The 18,807-nt window shown below is 37.1% G+C and overlaps 1 protein-coding gene across 3 annotated transcripts; it reads left to right on the top strand.

Annotated features, from left to right (window-relative positions):
• Positions 1 to 446: 446 nt before the first annotated feature.
• Positions 447 to 18,029, top strand: LOC109079201 (protein GPR107-like). 3 transcript variants are annotated; one of them, XM_019094368.2, is made up of 18 exons: positions 447 to 604; positions 807 to 929; positions 1,245 to 1,295; positions 1,593 to 1,681; positions 1,795 to 1,937; positions 2,532 to 2,557; positions 2,883 to 2,939; positions 3,076 to 3,198; positions 3,297 to 3,430; positions 3,597 to 3,672; positions 3,951 to 4,024; positions 4,207 to 4,324; positions 4,672 to 4,802; positions 5,010 to 5,053; positions 9,278 to 9,327; positions 9,951 to 10,034; positions 11,876 to 11,997; positions 16,977 to 18,029. In XM_019094368.2, exons 1-18 carry the CDS (start codon positions 506 to 508, stop codon positions 17,065 to 17,067), a joined length of 1,635 nt encoding a protein of 544 aa, XP_018949913.1. In that variant the 5' UTR covers positions 447 to 505; the 3' UTR covers positions 17,068 to 18,029. The 3 variants fall into 3 exon arrangements, 2 of the variants coding, with proteins under 2 accessions (XP_018949913.1, XP_018949912.1); XM_019094367.2 differs by having other exon boundaries at positions 2,529 to 2,557; XR_006160049.1 differs by lacking the exon at positions 9,278 to 9,327 and having other exon boundaries at positions 2,529 to 2,557; positions 16,977 to 17,004.
• The last annotated feature ends 778 nt before the right edge of the window (positions 18,030 to 18,807 follow it).

The raw sequence follows: 18,807 nt of genomic DNA, 5'->3' as shown, positions 1-18,807 counted from the left end.
TTATTTCTGTGATGCAAAGCTGATTTTTCAACATCATTACTTCAGTCTTCAGTGTCATGATCCTTCAGAAATCATTCTAATATGCCGATTTATTATCAGTGTTGGAAACAGTTATGCTGCTTAATATTTTTTGGAACCTGTGATACTTTTTTCAGGATTATTTGATGAATAAATTTAAAAAGAATAGCATATATTTAAAACAGAAATATAAAAAAAAGTATATATAAGCCTTTATTATCACTTTTTATCAATTTAACACATCCCTTCTGAATAAAAGCCTTCAGTTGTTAACAAAATTAAGAAAACTGATCCGAGATCATTTGCTGGCGTATACTTGGAATGAATTTTTGTTGCTAAATGGGTGATTAGAAACTTTTATATGCAAACTGACTGGAATTATTTCACAACTCTCTCTTTCTTCCATTAGAGGTCGTCGTTCTTTAAACATGTGAACCGGAAATAATAGTACGATTGACCTGTTCTTATTTTTTAAGCGGTTTTAAAAATGGCGACCGGGAGGAGGTGTATGTTTACACTTATTAATGCGATTATAACGGCTCTTATCATAGAAAGTCAATGTCGACTCCATCATCTCATACTTAAGGTACGTGTGTTCTGTGCTTTAAATGTTTTTTTGTAGGATATTATTATAGTCTCCGTGTTTCCTTCACTATTGTTTAATGCAACGGATGCTGTCTTATGATTAACCAGTCACAGCAGTTTTATTGTGATAATGAAAGTGCCATTAGTCAGATGATGAAGTAAACGCATCTCGTGCGCCGCTAAACAGACTCGTTCTGTATCAGGATGACATCCGTCAGCGGGTCCATCTGAACACTTTCGGCTTTTATAAAGATGGTTACATGAGTATGAGCATGAACAGCCTCAGCTTCACTAATGGCAGGACGGACAACATTGACAGCTCCACGGTCAGACTCTCTCTTTCTCTTTCTCTTTCTCTTTCTCTTTCTCTTTCTCTTTCTCTCTTTCCTCTGTCTGTCAAATGAGATTGATTCACTGCGCCATAATAATATGATCAAATAAACCAATATGAAAATGTCTTGGATGTTATTAATGGATCTCAACATATATGAGACAATTTCTCATTGTCAGAAAATGTAAATAAATATTTGTCACCTGCAGTATGTTGATGAGGAAAAACTGGCTGTAGGGTTTCTTCTTGAAATAATCTTTCTAATTTATATCGGTCTTTTATTGTAAATGCATTTATTTATTTGTTGCAGATTGGTTTTAGCCTAGATCGTGCGAGCAATAATGGCTTCTCCTCATATCTGGTCAGTATCTGCCTTTGAATGTGCATCTGAATGTATTTCTGTGCTGTTGCTGTGTAGTTTGGGGATCAGTGTTGTGTACTAAATGTGTCTGTAGATTGTTTTTGTTAGTTTAAGCTTAAGTTAGTATTAGTATAAATGAACTGCTGTAACTTGGCAGTCTTGTCAGTTAAGGATATAATAGCAGTGCAGTATGATGTAATTATTAGAATTAAAGCTAACATTGCATTCAGTCATTCATTGTATGATCTTCAATCAAACGGAGTCAGATAATTGATGACCTCTCTTATGAATACACAGGACGAGGGTCTTGACTACTGTCCCCTGAAAAAGAATCCAGGTACTAATTTTGCAGGGGTGCTTCTCTTGCTGGACTTCAAAAATAACTTGTGAGTATTACTTTTTAAACTTTTTTTTTTCTTCCTCATTTCTTACTATTAGGATGAATTCGGGAGTTTTATCCAGTTTATGAATGTTCTGTCATGACTTGCAATATCCTCAGAGTGAGGAAGAAGACTTCAGCAGAGGCTGGCGTGTTTCCTAACATCATACCTGTGGTGCCCAAAAACATTGCAGAGGAGCTGCACGCTGAAAAGGTGCAAGATCTCCAAAACAAGGGGCCAGATGACGAATCTCAGTCTCAGAGTAAGTCTTTCTTATCTTGAACTGTATATCACATCATGGGATATACTACCGTACAATATCAAATTTGGGGTCAGATTTTTTTAATAAATAAAATTAATACTTGTGTTCAGCAAGGATGCATTAAATTGATCATCATTACAGTAAAGATATAAAGATTTCAAAAGATTTATATTTCAACTAAATTCTGTTCTTTTGAACTTTCTGTTCATCACAGAATCCTGGGAAAATGTAAATATTACATCAACTAACTGTTCAACACTGATAACAATATCAATGTGACACTGAAAGACTGCAGAAATGGCTGCTGAAAATTCAGCTTGTCATCACAGGAATTACAGGTTAAAATATATTCAGTTAGAAAACAGTTGTTTTATTTATTTTATATATTTTTTTTTTTTGGTTAAATAAATGCAGCCTTGGTGAGCATGAGAGACTTTTCAAACAGTAGTCTACAGTCTATATGTTCTCATCTCATTTGTGTTGTAAATGAAAGCCTTTTAATTCATGCAATTTTAATGTTGGTTTTACATTCCTGTTTTTATCAGTCTTCTTTTCAATTAGATTTTGTGTTTCTCTCCTATTAATTTGTAGCAGGTTCTAAATCCAAGCGAGATGTTGAGGTGAGATCTGTTTTTAATTATTTATGACTGCATTTATTCTGAAATAACTCTTACCTCCGGTTTCACAGACAAGACTTAAGCTAGTCCCATACTAAAATGCATGTTTGAGCTGTCCCAACTGAAAATATCTTGCTCTGACATATCTTAAAATATGTCAGTGTCATTGTTCTGTGTCAAGATGCACACCTGTAATATTTTCTTCTATGGCATTTTTGTAAAAGTTGCTTAAATATCTTAATTTAACTAAGCTAAGCCCCGTTTCTGAAACCGGGTCTTAATGTCTTAATTCTGCATTAACTGATTGTGATGTTGTATGTCCCTCCAGAACAAGGCAGAAGATACCTATCCTCTTCAGAACGAAGGCAAAATCTACTCATTTCAGGTATGACATGAAGTGGTTTTGCTGAGAGCTCATGGGGCTACATCAAAACTAAACTAATACCTATCCATTTCTAGGTGTACTTCTTTTAACATCTTCCCAATTGCGCACTCCACTGACTGACCTGTTCTTGTTTTAGTTTTACTTCAATGTCACAACAGATGAGCTGCAAGGCCTTTATAACTTTTATTTCTACAACTGCTACACCATGCCAGTAAACCAGGACAGCTCTATGTCAGACATACTGCCTTTCAGCATTGATGTGAGTGTTTCTGAGTTCTAAAATGCAATGGCCATAAATGTAATGAAGTACAAGTCATACAGTACCAGTCTATACTCAAGCAGTAAGTATGATTTCAGATCAACATCGAGGAGAAGAATCCAGACAGCTTTCTCTCAGCGGGAGAGATTCCTTTACCTAAGCTTTACATCTGCATGTCCATGTTCTTCTTCCTCCTCGGCACGCTGTGGATTCATGTTTTGCGTACTCATAGGTAAGTGCTACGATAACAGACATTATGTAAATTTTCTATTTGACAGTTTCATACATGTTACAAGAAATGACCAGTAGAGAGCAGCAAAATCATGTCTCTGATTGTCTCCTGTAAATTTAGTAAAGCAGATTTTGTGTACAGATTACTGTGTACTTCTTGTTTTTAGTTCTGATGTTTACAAGATTCATTGGCTGATGGCTGCTCTTCCATTCACAAAGTCACTTTCCCTTATTTTCCATGCAGTGAGTGTTAACCTCTTTGTTTATGTGTGGATGTTGAAGGAAAATGCTTATATTTTAAGTAAAAGTTTCTAGATTTCAGGAACATTGTTTTTATCCAAATCACACATCATAAATTAGCAAACCTTGATAGTTTTTATGAAAAACTTTATGAAAAACAAATTGTTGGAAATGCGATTGAATTGCAGTTCCATTTTGCTCTATGAACCACACAACGGTTTTAGCCAGATACCCAAGGCAAAAAGCAGCATGACATTGCTTTTTTTTAAACTATTTTACAGATTGATTACTACTACATTTCCAATCAGGGCTTTCCTATTGAAGGCTGGGCTGTGGTCTATTACATTACTCACTTGTAAGTTCACCAATACAAAATGTGTGCACGTGTGTGTGTTTGTGTGTGTGTGTGTGTGTGTGAGAGAGAGAGAGATATGTATGTAACTGGATAAGATGGGAATGGGGTGAAGTACTGTCATAATGTCAATTCAGCAAAATGCGGGCGATGTTTATTTTTGCTGAAGGTTTTCATTTGTGCAGGCTGAAGGGGGCGCTGTTGTTCATCACTATAGCGTTAATAGGAACTGGTTGGGCCTTTGTCAAGCATATCCTCTCAGATAAAGACAAAAAGATCTTCATGATCGTCATTCCCATGCAGGTATTGATCTTAGTTGTTGTTGTTGTTTTTTTGTTGTTGTTTTTTACTTGAAACTGTTTTTCAGCATCATCTTAAAGTAGTGTTTCTACTAGTGTTGCCTCAAAGTGTTGTGTATGAATATGCATTAAACCATATACAGGTCACAAAACACTAAAACACTTTGGTCAATACATTAGTACAGTGTTACACAACGTGGAAGACAATGACAGCACATGTTCTTTTTTTCTTTTCTTTTTTTAAAGAGAATGTTGTTAATTGATTTTTTTTTTTTTAAGATGAACTATATGCTGTCCTATGATAAATACAGTTATGTATGTAATGCGATCTTATTGGCCTTGTGATATCAGGTTCTGGCCAATGTGGCATACATCATTATTGAGTCCACAGAGGAGGGCTCCAGCGAGTATGGTCTGTGGATGGAGATCCTGTTTCTGGTAGATCTGCTGTGCTGCGGGGCTATTCTCTTCCCAGTTGTCTGGTAAGTGCTCTCCATCTTTGTCATTTGATGTGGCCCAGATTTAATTTTCTATACCATAAATGATATAATTTATAATTTATATAACAAATAGACCAGAGTCTGATGTCTGTATTATATGAGTAAATGGTAGGCTGTTTTGGCTTTTTATTGTTAGTAGTTTAGTAGTCTAAAAACTATTGTTTTTTTTTGTTTGTTTGTTTTTGATAGGTCCATAAGACATTTACAGGAGGCATCAGCAACAGATGGGAAAGGTATGTCGATTATAACAATATCAGAGCACTTTCTGGTCAACAGTTCAGTCTGATATAAAACTTGATGATCACATGTACCATTTTCAATGGCCTTTTTATGACCAGTTGTAAAAGACGTCAGTCTTGTCACAATGTTTAAGCCATTTTAACTGAAATATTGTGGAAAGTGTGTATTTTTAATCTTTCCGAATGTTTTTCTTAGTCATGTGAGCTGTCCTCCTTCACATTTGTCTGTTCTCTACATGCTGTTCAAAAGACTTGGTCTTTACAGGATGAAATTGAATTGTGCTGTCTTTCAGAATGCAACAGTTCTAGATATGCTGCTGTAGACCTATGTTAACCAAATAGTACATCCTGCCATGTAAATGCAAAACAGCTCTCACTTACAGCCTAAGTCTCGGATTTTTTTTTTTAAACACATTCATACTTTTATTCAGCAAGGATGCATTAATTTGATTTATAAGTTACAGTAAAGACATTTATAATGTATGTTACAAAAGAATTCAGTTTCAAATAAATGCTGTTCTTTTGAACTTTGTATTCATCAAAGAATCCTGAAAAAAAAAGTGTGATAGTTTACACAAAAGCATTAAGCAGCAGAATTGCTTCAACTGTGAAAACAATAAGAAATGTTCCATGAATCATAAATCATTACACTGAAGACTGGATTAATGGCTAGTGAAAATTCAGCTTTACAATCACAGAAATAAATTAAAATATATTTTTTTATTTTGAATTCTAACAATATTTCAGATTACTATACTGTACTGTCTTTATTGTGTTTTTGATTAAATAAATGCAGCCTTGGTGAGCATAAGACATTACTTTCAAAAACGAAACAAAAAAACGTACAGAACCCAAACTTTTGAATGCATTGTATATGGAGAATTCTTGGAGTCAGTCCATTCCCAATGATTTGCTCATTATGAGCACCAATTGTTTGTATTGATTTTATGGTATTATGATGCCATAGGTCATATGAACTAATCCTAAGCTGAAAACACTGATGGATCTAGTCTTCATTATAAATGCAGGCATGAGCCAGTCAGAGTTTGGTCAAGGGTTAGTTTTTTATTCTTCTGAACAAACAGTGCATGTGTATTCTGCATCTGCATCTGCAATTCTTCGCATCTGCAAACATTTGTTACTAACATAAACCATACATATTATTTTTCCATGGGTTTTTTTTTTTTTTTGGATAGTTTTAGGGTGGAAAAATGGATCCTGCTAGAGCTGCTCTCTTTGGCATGTGCTCTGTGACCGTGCATTGCTGCCTGCTGTGACAGCAGATGCCAGGCAGCTTGCAAATGTCATAGCTCAGAAAAACCAGCCAGGGTTATGACTTTATCCTACCCAGTACCCACACATCCAGGAAATGGGTAGACAGATTTGACCCTGCAGCAAGGGATCTCTGCAAATTCCATCATCTGGGGAAAGTCAATTTTTTTTTTTTTTATTGAAAGCCATTGAAAAGTGCTTGAATTTCTCTCTCAAAAGGTTGTACAAACCCTGAAATTAATAATGTAATGACATTCAACTCTTTCTTTCACAAAACCATGTTTACAGTTAGCATTACTACTACTTGTTTTCTATGTCAGCACTGTTTGATCTGTTTATAACAGGGAATTCTCTAGATCTCGCAGCAACCTTATTCATTTTGTGGTGAATTCAAACACTTCTCACTGAATCTCGCAGCTCTGTGCTGTAACGCTGTCATGAGATCAACACTGGTTCCCGAGTAAACCTGTTCTCAGCTCAGACCAGTTTGCTTGCCTTGCGCTGCACTCAATTATTGGTCAGAGCTGATAAACGGTGCGACCGCTCACAAAATTTATTGGCACCGGAAAAAAAAAAGTGGTCGCAGTCTGGAGCCCTGATCTTTCTACATTTCTTATTTGTTGAAGCCTTTCTGTGTTTATACTACTGTTCAAAGGTTTATTTATTTTTGTATACAAGAATATTGAGCAGCATGTTTTCAACATTGATAATAATAAGAAATGTTTCTTGAACACCAAATCAGCATATTAGAATGATTTCTGAAGGATCATGTGACACTAAAGACTGTTGCAATGACTGCTGAAAATTCAGCATAAGAGACTTCTTTCAAAGACAAATAAATAAATAAATAAAATAAAATCTTACCAACCTCATATTTATAATATAATATATCTAGATGTTTTCTAATACTAAATTGATAAAAACATAGGCCAACTAACCCTTAACACCTTATTAAACCTAAAGGGATACTCCTTACCCTCATGTCGTTCCAAACCCGTAAAAGGTCCGTTCGTCTTCGGAACACAATTTAAGATATTTTGGATGAAAACCGGGAGGCTTGAGACTGTCCCATAGACTGCCAAGTAAATAACAGTGTCAAGGTCCATAAAAGGTATGAAAGTCGTCCTCAGAATACTCCGTCTTCCACAAAACAAACAAAAATACATATATCAACCTAGTGGAACTCATTATAAAACAGTATTTTAATCTTATCTATATCAGACACAAGGATGCACTGTTTTCAAATCAAAACTAAATACATGTAGCATCCTTGTGGCGCGGATGATACAGAAGAGCATACACAGCATACAGAGATACGGAGAGACACAGAGGAGACTGTTGACAAAGGAATTGTAGAATAAAGTTTTCTTCGCTTACAAAAATTGTTCCTGTCGCTTCATATAACCCAGATTGCACGTCTGATGGCAGATGGAGTATTCTACGATGACTTTCATACCTTTTATGGACCTTGACACTGTTATTTACTTGGCAGTCTATGGGACAGTCTCAAGCCTCCAGGTTTTCATCCAAAATATCTTAAATTGTGTTCCGAAGACGAACGGAGCTTTTATGGGTTTGGAACGACATGGGGGTAAGTGAATGACGACAACATTTTCATTTTGGGGTGGAGTATCCCTTTAGGTTTAATAAGGTGTTAAGGGTTAGTTGGCCTATGTTTTATCAATTTAGTATTAGAAAACATCTAGATATATTACATTATAAATATGAGGTTGGTAAGATTTTATTTTATTTATTTATTTATTTGTCTTTGAAAGAAGTCTCTTATGCTGAATTTTCAGCAGTCATTGCAACAGTCTTTAGTGTTTGGAACGACATGGGGGTAAGTGGAGTATCCCTTTAATACTTCTGTTTCACCATCCCTTTTTTTTTTTTTTTCTTTTTTTTTCTTGCTGATATTGATAAGATTAGTCACATTCACACACATACAGTATAACCATTACATGAACCCATCCTCTCCAGTTGACTTTTTTTTTCTCCCTCGAGCTCTCCTTGCATACCTTTATACACAATATATATTTAATCTGATCTACTTTTAATCTGTTTGTATCTATTTTAAGCAGTAACATAAATGGCTAAATAGCTTGGGCACTTTTACAGTTACTGGTGTATCTCTTAACTGTATTTGTGTTGTATGTTTTTCTTAGAGGGCTTTTTTTTTTCTTTGCATTGACTCTTATTAAAATACGCAAAAGCGTTCAGATCACTGCTTTAAATCTTACATATAAAACCCTTAATCTCACGCTAAGAAAAAAAACAATGAAGAGAGATGTGTAGGTCTTGATCACAATTTCCTGCTGTGCCTTGTGCTTCTCCAGTAGTGATGTTTGCTGAATGAGACTTTTTCAGGTTGGTAGCCTGATGGTGTTGGTGATCTTTGATGTGATCCCTGAGGATGTCTATTTTCAAGCTAGCATGCTTACAGTAACTTTTTCCCACCAATATTAGAGGCTGTATGAACAAGATTAGGTGTGTGTGAGGGAGATCAGTACTCAAAATGAAGCAGGTTATTCCCTTAGCCCCACTGTTTGTGTCCCAATTTTTGCCACTGCAGAAAAATGAACTATTATAAGATACAGAAGTGGAAATATTTAGGCACAATATGAGATACATATACTGCAGCACTACTATATGTTGCATTGGTGTAGTATGACTTTGTATAATCCTGTACTGAAGAGGAGATATTCTCTCCTTTTTCCCCCTCAAATAATCAGTTTCATTGCTGTCTATCACATTTTTTCCTGCTTTCATCTTCTGCGTGTCCCTCGCGGGGCACAAAGATATTCCCTCCGATTGCCTTCTGATTTGAACAATTTTCACAGCAGGAGTGAGAACCACAGTAATTGAAGCATGAAAGGTGAAAGGACAGCTCATCCCCTCTCTCGCTCTGTTTTAATCGTAATGATTGGCTTCTCTTTCCCTTTGTAGCTGCCATCAATCTGGCTCAACTGAAACTTTTTAGGCACTACTATGTGATGGTATGTGTTCACTTCACTGTCTTGCTGTCATTCTCATTCTGACTGTCTGTCATGGCTTGAGAATTATTAGTGATATTAGTTTTGCTTGATTTTAACAGTCACTGTCTGAATAAATGCATTTATTCATGAAAGTTTGTGCATGGATGCATTGAATTCACTTTTTTATTGCAATATTATAATTTATTTCACAGTGATAACTCAAAATGCTTCTTCTGTCATGATTTGCCATTATGTGTCTCCAGCTTTATCCAGTGTGTCTGAAACCACTAACAAATTATTTTATTTGACATTTTTCTCATTTAATAGCAATCTTTTTATTTATTTAAGAATAGAAACAAAATTACAGTAAGTTATTACTGAGTGGTTTGCTGCAGTGGAATCAAGAACATCTGACCATGAGGAGTTCACTTGATCAATGTCACATTTACTTCATTCGTTATTGACTTAAATAGTCCAAAACCTTAATTTAAATGTCTTCTTTATTTTGTTGTAACTTTGTTTGACTCAAAATCAGACTAGAACACATTGTATATTGTGTTTGGTCATTTGAGACATTGAAACACAAGTGTATCACTCCTCTGTCTCTGTCTCTTTTCTGCTTACTGTGTCTTTCTGTGTCACAGATTGTATGCTATATTTATTTCACCCGCATCATTGCCAGTCTCATCAAGGTCATTGTTCCTTTCCAGTGGAAGTGGCTCTACCAGGTGAGTGATGGCAGCTTACTCAAACTTACAAAACAAATTGAATAGCTGGCAAACATTTGGATACTAAAAGTGCATTTAAGACTTTATCTTTATGCATATATTTCTTTATCATTCACATCACAGAAAAGTTCATGCCAACATATCTGTAACATTTTTGCAAGTGTTTAAAGTTAATGGAGCCATGTGTAATGTCTGGCAAAAAAATCAAGTCATACTCCACATTCCATACCAGATGGGGCAGTATGCCTCAATAAAGTGAATTGGTCTACTCAAGTAACAAACGAGAAACGGCATAGTCTCTATGCTTCCGCCCCTACCTTCACAACAACCCTAGAGCCATAGCCGAAGCCTAAGAGGACGTTTTGCCTCCAGAGGAACGTTGAGTGATGTCAATGTGATTTTAAAACATGACATCTTCAAGCTACTCCCCTTCACACCTTTACCAGTGAATATGTTCATATTCGTTTTGTTCAGATTACATTTTTGAGTTGTATATACACATTATTTGAATTAAATTAATTTGACAGACAGCATTCTGTCAACATCATATGGGTCAACATCATGATGTTGACCAAGCTAGCGCCAACCAACGTAACCAGAGCTGCCAACTCTCAAAGCATTCACAGTGAGACACACGCAATTAACTCCTTTCCACACGCTTTCAAAAACTTGACCGCTCTGAAATAGTGAGTGAGTGCGCGCAGCGGCCGGGGCGCTCTCTCTCTCTCTCTCTCTCTCTCTCGGGTTCATTATCATCGAAGACATTTCAAGCTTCTTAGGTAATGTTACATTTTAGCATCAGCTTGGTAGAGACGGGCTTTGGTAGATAACAGGTGAAAACCTGATCGGATCTGTGGGTAAGTTATAGCTAGCTAATTATCAAACGCAGCTACGTTAGCCTCGCTAACATTAGCACGTTTATCGAACAGCCTTCGATACATTTCTATGTTATAACTTCCCAAAAAAAAATTACGCAAACATATAAAACAAACTTCTAGCGAAATACTACCAGCATCTTACTTAACCAATCCAAAAAAATGTTGCAAGTTCGGAGTCGAAGCTCATTTCTTTTTCAAGTCCATCAGTTGTCTCCAGCGATGGAAAGCAGTGCCGATGTTTACTCTGTTTTCGGCTCCTTTTCTTATCGGATTTGATTTGTGATTCCGAGCGCGGTTGCTTGACATCAGCTTCAAGTACGCCCACAAGCCGTGTAAGTTATTCGTGTATTGCAGGTTGGCTGGTGGTTATGTTGCCCGCATACCGCCTCTCATGGCCGAAACTGGTATTACGACACCTGTCGGGCCGTGGCTAGTAATGCTAATGCTAATTAAGGTTGATATCTCTGCAGCACTATAACTTGACATTTTTTTTAAATGACATATCGCCCTTATTTCTTCTCATTCTTTTGATGCGTGTAGGATTTTAAACAAGATTTTATAACATTTTTCTATTACATTATAAATTTAAAGCAAGTTAATGGAGACTGAAGTCATTATTGGTTTCACCAAATAAACTTGCAGCTTTGCTATTTTAAACACGATTTTTTAGTTTGGTTTGATTACATTTTTCTTTTTCTTTATAAATAATAATTTTTTTATACATTTTTTTTTTTTTTTTTATTTTACTTTTATATATACATATATATATATATATATATATATATATATATATATATATATATATATATATATAGGCCTATATATTTGTGGAATTACTGTATTTTATATATAAAAAAAGGGTTAGCTAACAGCCCATTCAAAACTTTACAAAATTTCCTGCCCTCCACCTATATATATATAACCATTCAAGGTTTTATTTAGTGTTTTGTTCTTTATTTGTAGCTGCTGGATGAGCTGGCCACTCTGACCTTCTTCTTCCTAACTGGACAAAAGTTCCGGCCGGCCTCCTACAACCCCTACCTACTGTTATCTGTGGAGGATGAAGACGTGGAGATGGACGATGTGTAAGAAATCATACATAAATACACAGCTACTGATGCAGAATGGTCTGTTTTTATAGGCTGAGCGCATTCAAGACTTGCAAGTAAATGTCCATTGCTATGATTGGCTAACAGTTTCGCTATTAAAATAACAGATGGACTGCTGTGACGTACTCCGAAAACAACTTGGGTCATTTGGGTAAAAACTGTCTGGAACGGTCTGGAATAGATAATGTAAAAACATATTTACTCACAGTCACACTGTGTTGTGACATTACTGTTAGATCCACTCTGGTCAGACTCAGCGCTGCATCATCGTTTACTTTCACTCTCTCTGAAAAGCCTGCATCATACTGTCTTGTTTAAAAATGAATCCTTAGCAAAGTAAAGCAAACAACCAAACAGTGTTTCACTGACACGATCTGGAGCTCTTTGCTTATTTTACCTTGTGCTTACACTGGAGACAAGCGGCACAATGCAACTAGACAACAGAACCCATTATAATCTGTGATTCTGTCTACACTGAATGCAGCACAGATTGACATCATAAATCCCCGACAGGAAACTGATGCCTCACTCTATTTCTGACATACAAGCATTCATGCCGCTTCTGACCTGAAAGAGAAGTTGATTCGTGACATGACGCAACAGCGCTTGCATCTCATCTAGATATGTTAGGATCACAACGAAGGCTATTCAAAGACTATTTTTCACAACTTGCACTACACAGTGTCTTGTAATCTTGTAATGTCATCTGTATGGTTCTGTTGATAAAGTAAACCTGTGCTTGCGTCTCTCTAGTATTTCCTCTCCTGTATCAGTGGGCGGGGCTAAAGAGGCAGTGATGTAAAAGCAGGTGTTGATCTTCTCCTGCGGAGGTGGTGCTTAGCCACACTTATTACATCATAAAATGGCACATTCCAAAAAAAGTAGTTTTCTGAGCTTGGTGTCAATAAAAGCTGTTTTTAAACTAACAAAAAAGTTTTGAGTTTTGAAACTTACAGGATGTTTTAATAGTACATTGACCTGTTATATGTCAAAAGATCAAGAGAATTTTGATTTCTCAGTTCATCATCCTTTTAAGCGTTTTATTGTTTCCTGCATTTTGGTCTTCTAAAAGAATCAGAAGTCTTGCACATTCACAGGAAAATGCTTACTTCCACGTTGAAAAATAAGGTGTAACAAAAGACAGGACATTTCAAGAACGTTTCTGCCCTCAAGTGTTTGCACAAGTTTGAATGGAAGTGAATGGACTGTACATGGCATGTTTTCATAGTACACAATTCTTTTATCTCAAAAGTTTCAGGACAGTTTTATTCCTCAAGATAATGTGACTCACTCTCAGCACAGAGAGCCAGTGATGACAGATGACTGTCTCAATTTAAAATTAAGATTATTACTCTGACTTTTTGCTTTTTTTACAATAATAAGAGCATCTTTCTTCTATATGTGTTTTTGCGCGCAGCTCTTTTGCATACCATGACCACCCCAGAGGGGTTCCTCCTGATTGAAGGACCTGGTAGCCATCATCATTACGTTCCCTATAGCTGAGAGCACCTGTCATGCCCCGTTTCTTTACACACGCACACCCAAACGCTTGCTACTTATTTCAAAGCTGTGCCACTTGCTCACAATTTGAGTGGCCTCATCAGGTCAGATGGTTCAGTGTGTTTTAATGTCTTTCTCTTGCTTCATCTCTTCAGGCTTTGTCATTTTTCCCCATCGTTGCGATTTCCTCTCTAAGGTCTCGGTGGATTGCGTTTCTCTCCACTCCCTGATGTCCAAGTCTTGTTCTCTTCTTTGACAACCCCCATCCTCTCCTCCTTCCCCCAAGTCCCCATCTCCCATTCACCCTGCATTCTGCGTCCCCTCAGGCGGCATGTGCTCTATCCACCCCCACCCCGGCATTTCCCAAAATAGCCCTGTGACTCCTTATGTCCTTGTTCCTTGCTTGCACTTTCCCTCTTTTTCTTCTCCTCCACCTCCTCCCACAGTATCTCTCCCACCTGCCTTGAACAGGACATTATGCTGTACTCTCACTTGTATTCCTCCCAAGCTGAATGGGCAGAGGTCTTTTTTGTGGCCTATTTTCCCAAAAACTTTTTTTGGGGTGACTTGTGATGCGGCCTAATTCAGCTGTCCTCATTGAGTCTCGCAAAGAACACAGATAAGATGTATGATGGTAACCACAAAAATAGAGAGCATTGCTCTCATGAGCATTCAGAGTTTTGGTCCAAACTGCCCTGCGTGCCTTTATTCATTCATTCTTTCATTCAGACACCTTTTAATATAGTGGAACAGTTGGGTTATCTGTGCGTTCACACAGCAAGAGTGTCAAAATTCGCTCTGGCTGCCCTGCAATACTGTATAAAGATTTTTGGATGCGATGACGTAGATGGAATGCTTGGTCCTGTAAACTTGATTTAATCAGGCAGCAAAGAAAACAAGCTTGTTGAACGTGTGCAGACTGACCACAAATAGGGTAGAAGTTAACCTCATGAAATATTTTAAATGTGAAAGTAAGAAATCGATGAAAAGAAATTAACAATTATAGTTACATGTTTGCTAACAAAATAAATCAATTAAAAGCCATTTGTGTGGTGTGGCATTTGTGTTCATGGTTAAGTGCTAGTCTAATTTCAACATGCAGTTTATAGGAGACGTTTACTAGCCTTGGTCTTTAATTAACATTAACATTAATTTGTGCACAGCCTACATTACAAACTGTCCTGGTTGAAGTGTAGCCTTAATGCAATTGGCCATATTGTTGTTTTGAGCGAATGAATTGCATTTCTGCTGAAAGACAAGCGTTCTAGTGCAAAAATGTTGCCTATGAATAGTGTTGCTTGCTTGGGAACTAATGTGGTCAGAACCAAAGTTTACATGACTGCGTTCTCTGGAATTCTCTCACGCGGAGGACTTCTACATTCCGACTGGTTGCCGCAGTACCGCGTCTTGGCTCACTACCATAAAGTTGACCTGACTTCAACTCTCCTCGACACCCACACCGTCCAAGATGCACCGCGGCGAGCTCACATTGAAAATGAATGACTTCTCCCGCTGGCAGCGGTGTGAATGCATGGTATGGGTGTAACTTCCCATTCATGTTCTTTTCTATTGGGGGGAAAATTTATGACCTGAGCTTAGAGGTTAGTAATCAATAGGATAGGCTTCTGTTGTGGCTGTTTCAGTTTCCTTCTTAAAACATAATGTTTAATAGCCAGATTCAAGGTGAAGAACTACAGTACCCATGAATCTTGAAGAGATCGCACACCAGTCAATGAATCATGACAAACAAATGATGCCTAAATCATCTGAACCAAACAACACTGGGAAGCCGTAACAGGCACAGACAGCGGCTCTGTGGCAGAGCAAGTAATGCTGTATCCATATAATGAGGAAACAGCTCTTTTTGTGAGGACATTTGTGTTTTTATTGAACAAACTAAAACATGAATAATGCAATTGTCACCTGCAGGAACAAGGGGAATGTAATTGCAGGATCGGGAGCTCTCTCCTCCTCTTGGCAGGTCCGTCAGGTGACTCATCACATTTCCGCACTTTTGCACCTCAGAGTAGCTCTCAATAACCAACTCCATGGCCTCACCGCAGAGACTGAAGGAAGTGATCGGAGTGATGAGGAGCGTCTTGCAGTCAGGGTCCTTCAGGTCAGCTAGGGTCAGCCATAGGTGCCTGTGAAGGACTACCATGAACCCCATGGAATGACCGATGACTTGAGCAGAATGCTTTATCGCCATCAGCGCAAAGTCTGTCGCCACACGCAGATCGTGCGGTCCAGGGACTGCAATGGCAGAGTATGCCGTTATCTATAAGGTTTCAGGTTTTTCGGAGAAGGGGAGGAGTTCCCACTGATGCAGAGTGAACACTCGAAAGGGAACTGGACTGGTGCTGTGGTCTCTGGCCGTGTGGTGAATGTCTTCACAATTACTTGAAACTGATCTCTGCTGTGATTCAGTTCTGTAGCAGTAGTTATGTATTGCGTTTGAATTGCTGAAAAAGGTTATTTTGCTTCACTGTATCTCACAACTTACTGAAGTTTGCACCTAATTTTACTCTAGTACATTGTGTTCATCCATTGTTTTTCTCCTCCTTTAATATACATTTGACCTGAATTAAAATGGACCTCAAATGAGAAAATGTCATGTTGCTTCAACAGCAGTAGGTGCTCATACTGTAGAGGAGTGGTGCATCTGAGCCGTGAACAGTTTGCTGGTACTAGTGTGGCCATATGCAGTCCAATCTGTGCTCAAATAATTATTAGGAACAGAAGGGCAGAGTATGATAGCAAGAGTTTATGTGTGCGTGTCACTCTCACTTGATCTTAGTTTCTGCTCAGAACATTCTGTCCATGTTCGCCGCCAATGCAGAATGCTTAGCCAGTAAACTCATGGTCACTTTTTTAATGGAAATGCTTGAATATCAATTAGGTACTGTTTTTGTAAAATCAGAAAAGAATGAATGCAAATTTGATTTTGGGGTTTAGGTGATTCAAATATTTGTGGCCCAGCGGGAAAAGATTCAAAAGTAATTGTTGCACATTGGTTCAAATCTTCTTTGAAAACAAAGATTAAGAGAAATATTGTTTTGCTTGTTTTGAAAATTGTTGCACATTGGTTCAAATCTTCTTTGAAAACAAAGATTAAGAGAAATATTGTTTTGCTATGTGTTTTAAAAGACACGCATTCAGTCTTTTATGAATTAAACAACAGTTGCATGCATGAGATCGCTGAAGGGCTTTCCTCAGAAAATTGGGACAGTCTGAAATTATTTGAGGTCCTGTTTTCAGAACAGCAGCACTGACCAAGATTCAACTTCTTTCTTGTCCACACTGATATTTACAAGAAGCACAAAACCAGATCTGTTGCAGAAACCATTTCAGCACTTGAATGTTGGGTGGTTGAGAATTTAAGTATTTAAGTTAACCTGCAAATGACAAATTAACCCTGTTTTTGTTGTTAATGTTGCTCTTTGTTTTCATTTCAGGGTAACTACCTCAACAGCCATTCGAGAGGGCGTTAAGAAAGTGAAGAAACTGTCAAACGGACCATCAGAGGAGAGGGAGAGCATTGCATGATGAAAAAACGGTTCTCTGCCGGTTCTGTGTGCCTCTGGACTTTGTGGCCAGCTACTGACATGGGGGATATTCTTGAAGAAACGATTAATGGCTTTATGTCCAGAATTCCCAGTGGACATTCTCTCATGATCACATGTGAAGACACCGTGTTCCATATCCGTATATATGTCTATCTCTGTAAATTTTGCACAGACAGTTGGAGAACTCACAATACTTCACTCCATGATTTCTAGTTTTAATTGATGTGCTTGGTGCCGTGCTTTTTCATTTAACCTTGATTGTGTGGGGGTCTTTTTTTATTATTATTTGGTTGTTTTTCAATGTATGACCTTCCTACGAATTTCTTGATCTTAGACACTCTGTGGCACTTTAACAGGTACACTCTAGTCAAGAGAAAGCCTATGTGAGGTCACTGCGATGTGTAGAAAACTGCTGTGCCAGTGACGTCTCTTTCAGCTATTATTTAAGTGATTATTTCCTGCTCTGAGTTCTCAGAATGAATCATTTTTATGTAGATATGCAGGCCCTTAAAACATACATAACCTAGATTAATGTTACAAAAAATAAAATGTACAGTTCTCAAGCTTAGTCAGATTTGATGACAGCTGCTTTGTATTTTATCAGTATTTGTGGGTTGTTAAATATGGATGACGAAGGACTTTCATGAAATGGATCCAGGGTGTCCAGAAACTTGTTTCAAATGTATTAAACATGGATTAAAATGATTTCAGGGATCTTGTAATATATGGTTGCTGGTAATGCAATGGAGGATTTTATTTTGATGTTTAATATTTTGCTTATTTTCAGATATCTCTGAGCAAGCTTTATGAAATTGTGTTTCAGTATTAAATTGTGCAATGCTTTCATTTGTATTTGTCTTTTATATTTTGTTAGAAGTGTGTATATTTCATGTGAAATCACATGTTGATAATCTATATGATAAAGAGTCAATCAGAAATCAACCCTGAAATTTGTATCTGCGTTTTTAAGCATTTTGTGTACATCAAGATTTTGTTTTTCAACATGTAGTATACACAGAAGAGGACTGGTATTACATTGGGACAAATTATCCCCTACCTCTTCATAGTTACAAGAAGTGATCGTAACAAACACTGTAATGATAAAGCGGTATCTTGTCATGCTTGGACACAGTAAACATTTAACAGCACTAAAGCAAAGGGCTCGCTTATAATTTATTCACAAAGTCCCAAGTGCTGTGCTCACTTCTGCTCAAGTGCTATTAAGAGCATATGATGTTGACAAAATGTCAAGGGGAACTAATGAAGAGCTTTGGCTGCTGAGGATAGGAGAATTGCAAATGTTAATTCTATTACCCTTGTGTCTGCTTAGAAAATAAAGCAAGATAAAAATCTTTCAATTTTAATTATTTCCTATCCATTATCCCTTAATAATAATAATAGGGACAGATGCAAGCTTCAGTAATGCAGTTTGGAAGAAATGTAGTGAAGCACAAAACATTCACATGCATTGGATGTTCTGTCTTGCAAATTTGGTCCTTTGCTTGGAATCATTAATAATCAATTACCAGAAGAACTGTGATTATGTACTTGATTACTTCATATTCATCAGTTTATTGTCAGTCTTGATTAGAGAAATTTAGGTCACTTTTATGGTCTATTTATAACTATACAGTGTGGTGATTAACAAGTTTTAGTTATTATTATAGCTAACATGTGTTCATTATGTTTATGCTGTGATGTATTTTTGTTTTCTTTTTTT

Source organism: Cyprinus carpio, chromosome A5 (genome assembly GCF_018340385.1).
Source record: "Cyprinus carpio isolate SPL01 chromosome A5, ASM1834038v1, whole genome shotgun sequence".
In the NCBI taxonomy this organism is placed as follows: domain Eukaryota; kingdom Metazoa; phylum Chordata; class Actinopteri; order Cypriniformes; family Cyprinidae; genus Cyprinus; species Cyprinus carpio.
The sequence above is the reverse complement of the archived record's forward strand: the minus strand, read 5'-3'. Positions and strand labels throughout refer to the sequence as shown.